We start from the raw sequence: 13,458 nt of genomic DNA, 5'->3' as shown, positions 1-13,458 counted from the left end.
ACACCTGAACGCTCCGTGACACCTCTCGCCCACAGGCAGCAGCCACTGAGCTCTGCAACGCTGCTGCTCCCAAACTTCAGCCCAGTGCCACAGGGCCAGTTCCTCCACATGCCTGTGCATTGGTCACAGGCCGCTCACCTCTGCAAACATCTACAGCAAATTATTCCAGTTGCTTTTACATAAGCAAAAGTGAGGATTATTTGTGCTTTGTCTTTTTCCTTTTGCTTTCCCTTCAAATGAGATCAGTGCCCCCAGACTAGCAAGGAATCAAAGCTGAGTAAGTTTTCAAGTCCTGGTTTCTCAGTGACAGACGGTCCCCACGGTACATAATGGTGGTCTACAAAGAGCTGAGTGATCACAGGATGCTCCCACTTGGACTTGTTTTTCCTGTTAAACACTATTAAGACAGCTAGAAAACCACACACTTTGTTATTTTCCTTGTATTTCCATACAAGCAACTGCTGTAGCTGTGGGAAATAGTTCAAACAGGTCTACACTGGCTGACATCTTAAAACAGCATTTTCATTAAAGACAAAAAGCATTCTAAAGAAGCGTGATAAATCCTGAGCTATGGAATTAACCTGGTGAGACAAAGCTTGATCAATATATTTAATTTTGACATTGAAAAACGCATAAGAAATGCACACTCGTAAGGGTAACCACTGATGGATGACAGGTATTCCAGAGCTCCCTAAATCAAAACAGCACTTGCCAAAGCTTACTCTAAATATTTTTGGTAACAAAAAGAGTACAATGGTCACAGCAAATAAGTAAATATTTCCCCTCTACCTATAACAGGAACTTTTCTTGCCCATCTTCCCCTCTGCTCTTTCTGAAAAGCAGTAATAATTGGCATTTCCCTGGGTGGCAACGATATTAGGAAGGGTTCCCCCTTCCTAAGACACTATATTCACAAAATTGCCTAAAACCCACGCACACCAAGTAGCCTACAAAGATGTTTAGGTCTTAGGCATAAGAAAAAAGGACAGCTATTATCATAATCTCTTGTTCTCTAAGCAATATGCTTGTATGAACATCATGTTCTCTCTAAATGCAACCAGCAACTTCGTACATGTGAAAAAATAACACGACCAGAAACATTTCAAAGCTCATTTCAGACTTCCAGCAACTGCACCAGAAGAAAATGGAATAAGGCAGTGTTAATACTCACTGAAGTCATCAGGCTTATGTTCCATTTTTCTTTGATCTGCAGCAGTCTTACCAGGATCACCAGCCTGATCAACACTAGTCTTCAAAGTATGAACTCCCACTGGATTTTCCAGCACCAGCTTCCCTTTCTGAGTAGCTGTTAAGCTTTCCATACTGACCCCATTCCCTGAAACATGGGAGCCTGGAGCATTTTCTCCCACTGGTTGGCCTTTTGTCTGTTTCAGGCTTTCCATTGCTGATGATAAATTAGAAAATTTTTTTGCTTTTCCATGACTTCGATCCTGAACATTTGATCCCAAATCTTTAGTTCCAGGAATACAACTATTTACTTTGCATGATTTATTTTCTCCTTGTTTTTCAGAACAAACATCATTTTGTTTACTTCTTCTGCTGCTATTCCCGCTTGGAGAACTTCTCCCAACATCCTTCACAGATTTGTCATTTCTATTATGTTTATAATTTTGATTAATTGTAACTTTGACTGTTTTGCCTTCCTCACAGACAAGACGGACAGACTTCCTTGGGTCATGATTTCCATTCTTTGAGCTCTTGGCCTCTTCCATTATAGTGAAGACCTGCTTCTCCTGTCTCGAGACCACTTGAAGTGCAATTCTTCAGCAATTTGCTGTTGATTTTAAATCCTCTGTGCAGGCAAGGATCGTAGCTGATTGTCTACTGAAGAAATAATGGTAAGTTATTTTTAAAATTAAGGAAAAAGACTAAATCTCTATGTAGACAGCATATTAAATAAACTTCTCTAAAGGAAGGTGTTAATACAAATTATTATAGGAAGCATATTCCCCCCACAGGCATAAGTACGTTTTCACAATACATTCCAGTATTAAAGTAAAACTCATGAAAATTTTGATCATTTTGATTTGTATTTAAAAGACAAGGGCTATGAAGAGACAAAAAAATGGCAGAACATGCTAAAAACCACTCAGTGATAAACCTGCCAACAGCTTGCTTTTTTCTTTCCTTCCTATTTCTGGCTTTCTGAACAAAAACAAGAACCAAGTCTGCAACTACACTGGGAAAAAAAAGAAAAAAAATTAACACATCTAAAAAGTATCACTCAATAAACACACAGCTCAAATTAGCCACTAGAGGAAACTAATTCCGTTTCCAGCAAGCAAGCTCCATTTTATTAACTGATTTTTAAAAGCATTTAGAGATACAGCTCAATGTATTAATAATAAACCTGACCAATCACCTGCACCTCCTATTCTCATATAAATTAACTGTCAGCAATTAAGTAAGATTCTTTAAAAAAAACCCTCACAAATAGTAAATATTTTCTTTAGCTGCAGATTAACTTTTCTCATCTAAACCTCAGGCCTTTAGGTGGTATATGATCATCTGAAATTTATGCTGGAGACAACTCAAAGCTTGTGTTTCCAGTGGGAGGAGGTTCAGCACAAGTGGGTCTGTTTTTAAGGAATTAGTCTTACTAATATGGAAAATGAAGGCAAGAATCTGCAACAAAGATGCGGATTTTCTTTCTTGTAATAACATTTAGACAGCAAGTATTAGACAAAGAAGAAATTTTTTGTAAAACTATAACAAAATATGGAGTGCAGAGGTTCCCTCTTTCCTGTCCAGCTGCATGTTTACTAGGTAAATGCATGACCCATGGAAATTTCTGGGTTTTTGAGAACCCATCACTTATCATTTAGTGAAGAAAATAAATAGGAAAGCCTATGAATTACAGTTATTAGAAGTATCACAGCATACTTTTGTGCTTTAGAAACAATAACCAGAATGAAGGACCAGATGAAAATGTCTGCTTTAAAAAAAAAAAAACAAACCAACCTTTCTGAATATTATCAGTATCAAGCACAGTAATTTTTTTCAGGCTATATAATACAGTTACTATCTTATTTTAATGAGACACAATTCAGAAAATACTTCAGGATACAAAGCATGTACTAAAAAGGGTTATCTTAAGTTACTATTGATATCACTGAAAATACATATCTTTCAAAGGCCAACAAAACTCACAAGAATTTTCCTGAAGATGCTGTTATCATCACATTCTTTAGTAAAATATAAAAACTGATTAAGAAAAAAAAATCTCCATTCCTAAATTGGTTCCAATGGCAAAGTATTTTATCTCACAAATACATTCAGTTAATATTGTAACTATTTTCTATTAAACACTGATTGCACATGGTTCTTACTTCTAGACCAAAAGTCCAAATATTAAATAATATTTGCCTTTGGATTGTAGCTAGTCTTTCCCATAGCAATTCTAATCAAAAAGCAGCAGGAACTCCTGCCCAGCTGTACCAGCACTGCTGAAGCCTCAGGGTGGCAAGGAGAGCCCCCCCAGGTTAGCTAAATTCAAGTTACTCCAGTCCCTGAGCTCCAGTACAAAGCTCTGTTCTAGAGATTGGTGAGTTGTTACAGCTCTGTACATGTCACTGTCTTTAACCTCTACACTGGGTTTGGATTTTAATTTCATGTAACCAGAAGAGAAATGGGAACATGACTTTTCAAATTCTAAACTAACCATGCTTTACTTGCTCAACCTGAGGAGGGGAGAAAAACTCCCCAAACCAATAAATAACCCAAACCACACTCGGCAACTGCCCGTTCGGCTCCGGCCAGGGGCACACCGAGGCCAGCTCCAGGCTGGGGGGAAGCAGCGCGGGCAGCCGCAGCTCCAGCCGGAGCATCGCCGCCCTTCCCTCGCTGCCACCGCCGGGGCTGCTCCCTCCCTTGGGCAGCGCTGCCGGCAGCCAAACCGGAAAACCGATCCAGCCGAACATAAAGCTGGCACCCGGCAGCAGGAGGAGGAGCACGCCTGGCAATAACAAACAACTCCTAGGGTGGGGACAACTCCTGTTGGCAACGCGTCCGGATTAAACCTACCGGCATTAGAGGAAAAATGGGGCTGCATTTTGGTTTTTTACGTGTCACGTTGTTAAGAGTTAAATTTTGAAAGTAGGTTTTTAAAAAATCTGCAAAAATTATTCAAATTATTTTATCTCCTCCATTCAATTAAATACACAATTATCTATTAAAAAAGAATATATAATCTTTAATCAAATGTGATGGGAAAAAGTAACTAAGGAAACTGCTAGTAAAAACTAGAACCCAGCTAACGATTTGAGTACTGTGATAGTGTTACATATCAAGAATGTAATCAAATGTAAGTAGATAATGTTAAAAGCAGATATACTCTTTATTCCTAAGAAATATGAATTAAGAGATATCATGATATTTCATAAGACAAGAATACTCTGTACCAAATAGAAGTTAGGAGTTCCACAATGAAATGAAAAATCTGAAATGCAAGTGCAATAATAATGTTGAACTTTGGGATTTCTTTTTCTTTCTTTTTGCTCTTTAATACTGAAATGATTTAGCTAACAAAAAATAATGTTAACTGCTGCAACATATTCAATAGTAACCAAATTACCATCTCACAACAAACTGCAAAATAAACCAACTACTAAAACTCAATATGAGAAACAAAAAGAGACCTCTTCCAAACCCAGGACAGACACAAAAAGATCATCCTCTGTCAGACATTGGCCATCTACATATGACAGAGGGAGAGAGGGAAATGGGGAAAGGAGTGCCTCTAAAAATAAGTTGGTTGGAAACAAAATTCTGGAGTGGAGTGAATCAGTGCTGAGATGGCATCTTTGTAGAAACCTGGATGGCACATCTTATTCACAAGCTCAGGCTTATACCAATTTGCCAGACCTGGAATCAAAGTGGAATTTTCTCCCAGCCAAGCTGGCAACAAAACCAGAGCATTTCGCCTGCGTCTGCAAAGTGGGGTATGATTAACCTGTTGAAACCAGTTCAGCATATTTCAATAATTCAATATCCCAGTGTTACATGGGACTCAGTTTCCCCTGCTTTCTGAGGGTACAGTGCCAACTACTCCTCTGAAATCTAGCTCAGCTCTTGGCCCTTTTTAGAAAAATCACCTGGCTGAAATACAACAGCTTGAGGTCAGACAAGATACCATCTGACTTTAAATGCCAGAAAAGTATAAAAATCTATACATATTTACAGCAACCAAATTCAAAATGTTTAAAATCAGCTTTGGTTAGAATTCACTTTAGGCTCACGAAATGAAGAAATGAGAATGTTTCACTTTCATTTTTGCCAGTTTCTTTTGTTTCCTCCACCTTGCAGACTAAAAAACTCTGCATTTGAATTGCAAAGAATCAGGCTAAGGCTTACTTCCAAACAGGGGGAAAAAGAAAACAACTAAAAAACTTTCAAGAAGATATTTCTACCTATTTTACCATGTTTTCCTCTCAAGTTGTTCCACTGTATGGAACTCCCTCAAACACATACATTTGGAGTCAAAATCTGACATAACAGGGCCTCTTCAAAGATGAAGACCAAGTTAAGCTGTGAGCTCTTGCATTCTGAGTTGCTCTTTTGCAAAGCTTTTTAAAAATCATTTCATTAACAGCAGAACTGACTCTACCTGGTTTCCTACACATTCATTTTGTGCTCCTCTGTCATACTCTATCACAGCCCCATGGGCAAGCAGAGCAGACGTGCTGGAGCTCTGTCTAATTTGTAGCTACTCCCTACAAGGAAATGGAACTTCCTCCTGCTTCCCCCTTAGCAGAGACCTCTCCTCTGTTGAGGCATAATTGTTCCAGAAAACAGACAGAAATTCAATGACCCTTTGACATTACTTCAAATATGTTCTAAAATATGGTCCCAACTGGCTGAAATGTCCAAAAGTAGGGACTACAGTATAGAAAGGCAACTAAAGCGAAACAGAACAGGCTTTTAAGTTTTGTTTCCCTGGGGAGTCCTAGATAAAATATAAACACTGAAAGTACTACAAACATAAGTGTTATCACCCTGTTTCTATAAAGCATTCCCTCCTTTGAGACAGGGAGACTTGTATTTTATCCAAGACCTGCTTTTATCTCTCCCATTATGATTGTCCTTAAGCTCAAATCTCACAGCCAGCCTTCTAACGCTAAGTGGGGTGATTAACCTCAGTGCCCCCCTCACCTCACTACCAATATAGCCCAGCTGAACTTCCTCAACAAAAATAAAAGGAAATTCTGCAAACAAAGGTTACATCCACAGTGAGGAATAATAGGAAAGGTTGTCTTCTGCACTCTGCTTAGAATGCAGCACAGGTGATGTCTATGGACACCCCTAATGTGCTGGAGTGGGGGAGTCTTTTCTGACTGTTTACAGCCTTAGGCCCATTTTTCTGTCTGAGAACTTCTACAAATCATTCAAACCACTCCCATGATCTTTGTCAATAGTTTAAAAAATTATCACACATTTATGTTTGGTTTATGATGAATTAGACACAACTTAGTACTACCTACTACCCATGCTTGATGTTTTTCCAAAGTACTTACAACTAAAACTATCAGAGATTACTGGCCACTAAAGCGCTTCAGACTCCACCAGCACTAAACCCATAGATATTCTTTAGTAATAAATCTAAGTGCTACATAGTGTCCCAGAACTTCCTCCTACTACAGACTATACAATTTATCCTGGTAAGGGTAATACTGCCAAAATCTACTCAGAAGGAAGTCAGCACAGTGCACATAAACTTTTAACACACAAATCAAGGATGCAACAAAACTGGCACTCTGGGCTCAGTGAAGATAGGAAGCTCTGATGCTGTATTTAAAATGTGGAAGATTGAAAACTTCTAAGGAGTCATCATTAGATATATAACTATTTTAATATACATATGTAAAAATATGTAACACTGTAACAGGATGATATCTGATTTACAGAAGTACTGGTGAATAAATAACCTAACGAGAAAGGCTTTGGCTGATACAAAACTTAGTAACATATGTAGGTGCAAATATCTTACAATTAAATTTTGAACTGAGCAAAATATGCTGGATGGGAGATCCATAAGGGATATGCTTGTTACAGATTACTCTGCATTGACTCACTGTTTTTTCTACAGCACTGTATGACTCACTGAAGAGGTGAGAAAAACTAACGTCACCCAACGCCAAGGACTACCTCTTTCTGACCCTACTACTGCTGCTGCCTCCCTGGCCAGGCTCGGGAAAGCTGTCCTCTCTCAGTCACACCTGCTGTGTAACAACAGCCTCCCCTACCTCTCTATTTCATATAGGCTCCTCGTGCTTTTGTACATTTTGGTTCTGATCCTACATTTTACTGCAATAGCCCTCTACACCTCAGACCCAACTGCAGCAAACCCTGAAGCGGAAAGAGGGGCAGCACCCAAAACTCCCCAAATGCCACGCCAGCAGAGCAGGAACTGACACAAGGGAGCTCTAACTTCAAACACACACATCAGTCCAAGTACCTGTGAGGAGGCTGGGGAAGCACAATACAGCACTGCACTGCTTTAGAGCCTTTCAGGGGCTTCCAGATGCCTCAAGTGATCACAAAACTGGTTTTAATGGCAGCCACACACTGAAACCAATTTTTTCACCTTGATCTTAACCCCCAGTTATGCTCAGTGCTATGCTAAATGACAATACAGCAATATGTATTGTGGTGTAGAAACTTATCTGGATCTTGTATTTAAGCAACAGTGAGCCCTTCACCCAAACTGGAATCCTTGAGAAAGGGATGGTCTTTGAACTGCTTCATACCAACTGCAAACCAGTTCGCAAATTACACTGAGAGCAAACAGATCTTCTACCAGTACCCTTATGCCTCTTCACCAGCACCCAGCACATTCCCTACTGGAAGAAACATGCTGAAAATCACAACTTCAGGAAAGCTGTCAAGCACACAGCCACACTCAGCAGACTGAGTCACAATCGTTTGTAACACAAAACTGATTCCAGACTCCTGTGTCAAGCTTTGCTGACACCGAAAACTAAAATCTGAAAGTTACTTCTTGCTGGCAGTAGTATTTCATGCATCAACAGAAATGAAAATGAAATCTAAGAACATCTGATAAATTGTTTTTTTTCCAAAGACTTGCTGAAACCTTAGAACCAAAATTACAAACCAAGGATATAGTATGAGTACACATGCATGTATGCATGCACTTCTGTGAAAATAAAAAAGAGTAAAAATTAAATTCATGTGCATTGTTACAAAATTTAGGTCTTTTGTACTTCTAAATTTATCAATTTATCAAGCAATATACAAAATAGTCTTAATGTGCCAAAAGCACGAGAAATGTTGATTTCCACTGGATTGCTTCCATTGTGCAAATTAATCCACTAAGGAAATTGCAGAATCCTTCTTTCTATTAGCTCTCATTACAAGCCAGTACCAGTATTGCATTATTTCACTAAGATAGTGACAAAAATAAACTTAATGTAGTAGAAATACTTTGTACAATTTAAAAAGCCCAGACTGCAACTTGAACACAGAATACACTCTCAGACAGTCAGACTGCCTTATGGTATCAACATGAATACAAAAGCCCTGAACCATGACTGACAAGCAGATCCACAAGACAGTTAAGAGGAGATCCTCAGGAATATCTTGCTTTCAGGTACAACGCAGGGAAATCCTGGCCCCCATTCTTTCTCCCCATTGGAGAATTTCCCTTCAGAGGAAGAACTAGATAAATGCCCTGCACAGTGCAGGTGTCCTGGGGCATTTAGCACTGCAAGCTGAGGGATGAGAAGGAAGTCCCAGCTGTCCTCTGTGCAAGAACAGAACACAGGAGGAACTTTCTGATCCTTCTGTATCTTCTGGGAACATATCCCAATATATGTTCTGGGAAAAGGTAATTTTATCACAAAATTAATTTTATGAAGGTTTTCACAAAAGTTAAGTAGAAAAATGACTAAAAAAAGCTCATTGCGAAATTGGTATTTGTAAAAGAGACCTCTTACTCCTAATATAGCATCTTCTGCCAGGTACTGTAATTAAGTCATAGTTCCATGGCTGGCTTACTTTTCTTGTCACGGAAATAATTATGTCATAACTATCTGGGGTCAGACTATCCAAAAAGCAACCACTGAAACCGGGAACACAAGTCAAAACCAAAAACAATATGTATCCTCAATTTTCAAGCAAATGTAACAACACCTGAATCCAGGGCACAGTGCTCAGGAAGCCAAGTGACATGGAGATGGCATGGATATAAAAAAAAATTATTAGATCCATACTTAGATATAACTATCGTTTTAATGTACTAATCTCTACCTTAGCTTAAATGCGATTGTATTGTTTCTCTGTGTTTTACGAGCTCATCCTCCTTTGACATACCCAGAAACAACCTTAAAAGCCAGGAGGCCTCAGGTAATACGACACATCCAGCCAACTGGCAAATTGCAACATATTGCAAAAGCAGCAAAGTCGTTCAGCTGTATTTGTATACAAAATAAACCAACAAAAGAGCACAACCACGTAGGCGATGGGATGCCTGGGTGTCACTCCAGGCAGACTGTAATCCACGGAAAGGAGAACCGCTCACGGCGGAGCGGGCACGGCTCTCGAGGGCAGCCCCGCACACGGGGCATTTCCCCGCGGGCCTCGCCGACCGCGGTGGTCTCTCTCCCCGCATTATTTAATTCCACGGGGCGTACGAACAACAAACCGCAAGCACCAGCTCCGGCCCGGATGCGCCCCCGGGGGCCGCCCGGTCCCCCGCTGACCTTGGGGCGGCCCCCGCGCCGCGGCCCCCGGCGCCTTCCCCCGCCCGGCGCGGGGCCCGAGGCCGCGGCGGGCCGTCGAGGCGGGGCAGGGCTGGGGCGGGGGGCGCCGGCGCGGACAGGACCCCCCGAGCCCGCCTCCCCTCGGGCCGCCGCCCCCGGCCGCGGGGAGCCCCCAGCCCCGGTACCTGTGTGCGGCGCTAGCGGAGCCGGCGCGGCGCCCCCGCCATGCCCGGCTGCGGCTGCTGCAGGCCCCGACGGCAGCGGCTCAGTCCGGCCCGGCCGCCATGTCAGCGGCGCGGTGCATTGTGGGGCGAAGGCGGGCGGGAGCGCCCCGAGGGCGGCGGCGCTGCGGGGCGGCGGCGGCGGCCGGGACCGAGCCGGGACCGAGCCGGGACCGAGCCGGGCACAGTGCCCGCAGCGCCCCGGCCCTGCTGGGGAGAGCCCCCGTGCCTCAAAACCTCCCCCTTGTTGAGGGGCGACGCGCCCCCATCCCCGTCTCCCCCAGCGTTCAGGGCCTCCCTCCCCCAGTGCCACAGCGGCAAGCGGGGATGAGGGAATAAGCAGCATATTTTTTTTTCTTAATTAACCCCCCCCAACAGCCATCCTAGTTTTCCCCCTTGTTTCTCTTCCCAGGCCTCTTCTTACGCATAGAATCAGCAAGACTAGAAGAGACCTTTAAGATCCCCCAGTCCAACCGTACACCCCGCACTGCCACTGTGTCCCCACAGCCACAAAAACCACAGCACCCAGCGCCAGCTCCAGGCGCCCCCTGAGCACTGCCACGGATGGTGACACCACAGGGCAACTGATTCAGTGCCCGACCACCCTAACGGGGAACAATGTTTTTCTTAGTATCTAATCTGAATCTCCCGTGTCTCAGCGTAGAACCATTTCCTCTGGTCCTCTCTATGCCGGCACGGCAGAAGGGACCGGCCCCTCCTCACAACACGTCCTGTCAGGAGAGCGATGAGGCAGCCGCTGCCCAGGCCCTGTGCAGCGGGTCAGGGCTCGCTGGAGCCCGGGCATTGATCCCCGCCTCCCCCAGGGCTTCTCGCCCTCCTCCTGTGCTCGGGGGAGAAGCTGTGCCGGCTGTGCTCCGGCGATCTGGGGAAATGACTCCAGGCTCCCTGACCTTGGCTATGAAGCTGGCCCCGGCAGCAGCCAGGGACAGCGGCTTGGCCAGCGTGCCTGCTGGCAGACCCGCAGGTCTCGGGGGAGAAGAGCCAGCCTGCCGGCTCTTGGCAGTGCTGGACGGTGACCTAAAGGCACTGGCAAGTGCTTGTCTGAGGCAAATCCCTCTGTGATCCAGTACTACCCCTTTTTGGCAGTGAAATGTGTTGTTGGCACTTCCTAGCCCAGGCTAAGGAGGCCTTTCTAGGAAAATAAGGCACTAAAACATCAGTGTTGAACTATGAAAGGGGTTCAAAGGAAACTGTTAAAAGTAATATGAATAATAGTGCTGGAAACACTACCTCAGGGAGTCTGTGTAGGCAAACAAAAGTTGCAAAATCTGTAATACAGGATTCTGCAAATACTGAGAAGACATACTCCTGAATGTATTGTGAAGTCAGCACAATCCTTAGAGGTAACCTGTTTTTTTTGAGGTTTTTTGGGTTTGGTTTTGGTTTGTTGTTTTTTTTTTTTTTTTTGGTTCACTTGAAGTTCACACTACAAAATTAGGACTGGGTAACTGGGTAGGTCAGGGTATTGCTCATGGGATTCACCTTTAGGTATGTGGGCCAGTCCAGGGCAGCAGCAACAGAAACAGCAGTGCTGCCCTGAGGACAACTGAGGTTAACTGGGTGGTGGTTCCAGCCTATTACAATTTATTTGACCAAGATTTCTATTAGGTTTAGTAGGCCAAAGAGTAAATTGCAGAAGTAGCTAGATTATACTTGCTGCTGGATACAGTCCTCCTAGATCAACATTGAGACATGCTAGTGAGCAAACACATGCCAGTTTGCAAACCTGACTGGCATATTTCCTTCAAATAGTTGGATAGACTTTAATATGAACTGGTAGAGCAGTTTGGCTCGGAAAACTTACACCAGTGTAAAGCCAACAGTCTTTGACATAGTCTCTTTCTCTGTGTTCAGGAACAATGCCTCCTTCTTTGCTGATGTTAAAGAATATTTTATTGCAGGGAGCATTATAGAAACATAGCACTAAAAGAAGAAGCAGACTTCTACTGCCAGTGGGCCATTATTTAAAGAATTCCTAATTCAATGCCAGTGATTAAAAACTCTCAGATTCTGGGCTCAATTTGTAGAATAAAATATTACTCTGAAAGCTAGTAAATTTTATCTAGAAATCAGAGATGATAATCATAAAACTGTAAGAAGTAGATTTTATAAAATCCCTTTCTAGAGCAAAACTTGCTTCTTATGTTGCAGTATGATGCCTCATTTTTAGTCCTAAACCCAAGCAACTAAAATATTCCTCAAAAATGTGTATATTGTAGATTTGTTTTTAATTTTCTGACAAAATAAAACTTACGCTGATCATCATTTTTTACAAGATTATTTTTAGAATTTACTAAGTTTAAAAATCTTTTTAAATTGATATACCATAATAAAGCCCTGTTCTCTTTCTCCAGATATGTCTGAAGAAACTCTAAAGCTTCTTAGATAATTTACTTATAAAATGAGGAAAATCACACTTGACTGTCATCTTGGTCAATAGTACAGCCAGGAAAGTATTCAGGAAAATACCACTTATCTGCAAAGAAATTCACATTCTCATCACAATGTATCTTTCCTGCAGAGAGCTTGGCAGAAGATTTTTCCATCTATCCACCTATATATTTTTGTAACATATTACATTATTTCTTGATATTGGGTGTCTGCTTAAACTGAAATTCACAAAAAATGTGAAAAACCTGAAATGCTTAAAAACTGCAAATATGTTTTTCAACTAGCTATATATGGCTTCTTCCCTTACAGTAATGTCAGTCATGCTTGAATTACCTAAGCAAATTTAATCAAAATGTCAAGGATCTACCAAAATTCAGGTTTTTAAAAAAAAAAAAAAAAACAAAACAAAAAACAAAGTGAGATTACAAAATGTAATTCTCTCTTCAAAAGAAAAATTTCCAGTATGCCTTGGAGCCACTCTCGTTTTCTGTAAATCACTGCATTTTCCTTTTCTTTGCCAAGAACTATCAGAATCATAGCCATCCATGACTGGCCAGTTTCTTGGTCCAAGAAGAAATCAATGCCCATTAAAAGCTTTCTATTGTTGTTACTTTGTAAGTACAAATCCTTTTCTTCCAGATGGCATAGTAGCAAATTGTACAAATTTTTTTTTTTTTTTTTTTGCAAACAACCCAAGAATGACATCAGTGCACTGAGGCAGTGTTTTGGCTCTGAATGTCTGAGTGCTTTGATACCAAACCCAGTTCCTGATGCTTTATGGCTCTTTCTTGCTTGAAAACCTTCTGGCAGTGTGGTTTCTCCCATCTCACACAGTGAGATCAGTGGTTTGGCCATTCACTTCTCACCAGCCAGGTGCAGGCAGAGCTGCATTTCCTGCAGGCCTGGCTGATGTGGCTGTTTTATGTGGCGTGTTGGTGATTCTGGTTTTGCTGCGACTCTCGTTCGGAGCACTCGCCTCAGTAACCAGCAGCAACCAAGCCACTGCTGTCCTTTGACATGTACATCACTACATGCTGTAGTTAGTACACCAAAAAAGGGCCTTTGAAAATCGATATAGTTAAAGCAGG

The 13,458-nt window shown here is 42.1% G+C and overlaps 1 protein-coding gene across 3 annotated transcripts in view; it reads right to left on the bottom strand.

The window, feature by feature from the left end:
- TUT4 (terminal uridylyl transferase 4) overlaps positions 1–10,111 on the bottom strand; it is a 43,541-nt gene extending 33,430 nt beyond the window's left edge. The window contains exons 1-2 of one of the 3 annotated variants that reach the window (XM_030278769.4): positions 9,923–10,111; positions 1,172–1,842 (exon numbers count right to left, since the gene is read on the bottom strand). In XM_030278769.4, coding sequence (XP_030134629.4) covers positions 1,172–1,733 — 562 coding nt within the window. In that variant the 5' untranslated portion in view covers positions 1,734–1,842; positions 9,923–10,111. Of the gene's footprint in view, positions 1–1,171; positions 1,846–9,922 lie in introns of all 3 variants that reach the window. The other 2 variants (XM_030278768.4, XM_030278770.4) reach the window with 2 other exon arrangements.
- Between the last annotated feature and the right edge of the window lie 3,347 nt (positions 10,112–13,458).

This window comes from Taeniopygia guttata, chromosome 8 (assembly GCF_048771995.1).
Source record: "Taeniopygia guttata chromosome 8, bTaeGut7.mat, whole genome shotgun sequence".
NCBI lineage: Eukaryota > Metazoa > Chordata > Aves > Passeriformes > Estrildidae > Taeniopygia > Taeniopygia guttata.
This window is presented reverse-complemented; position numbering and strand designations above follow the sequence as displayed.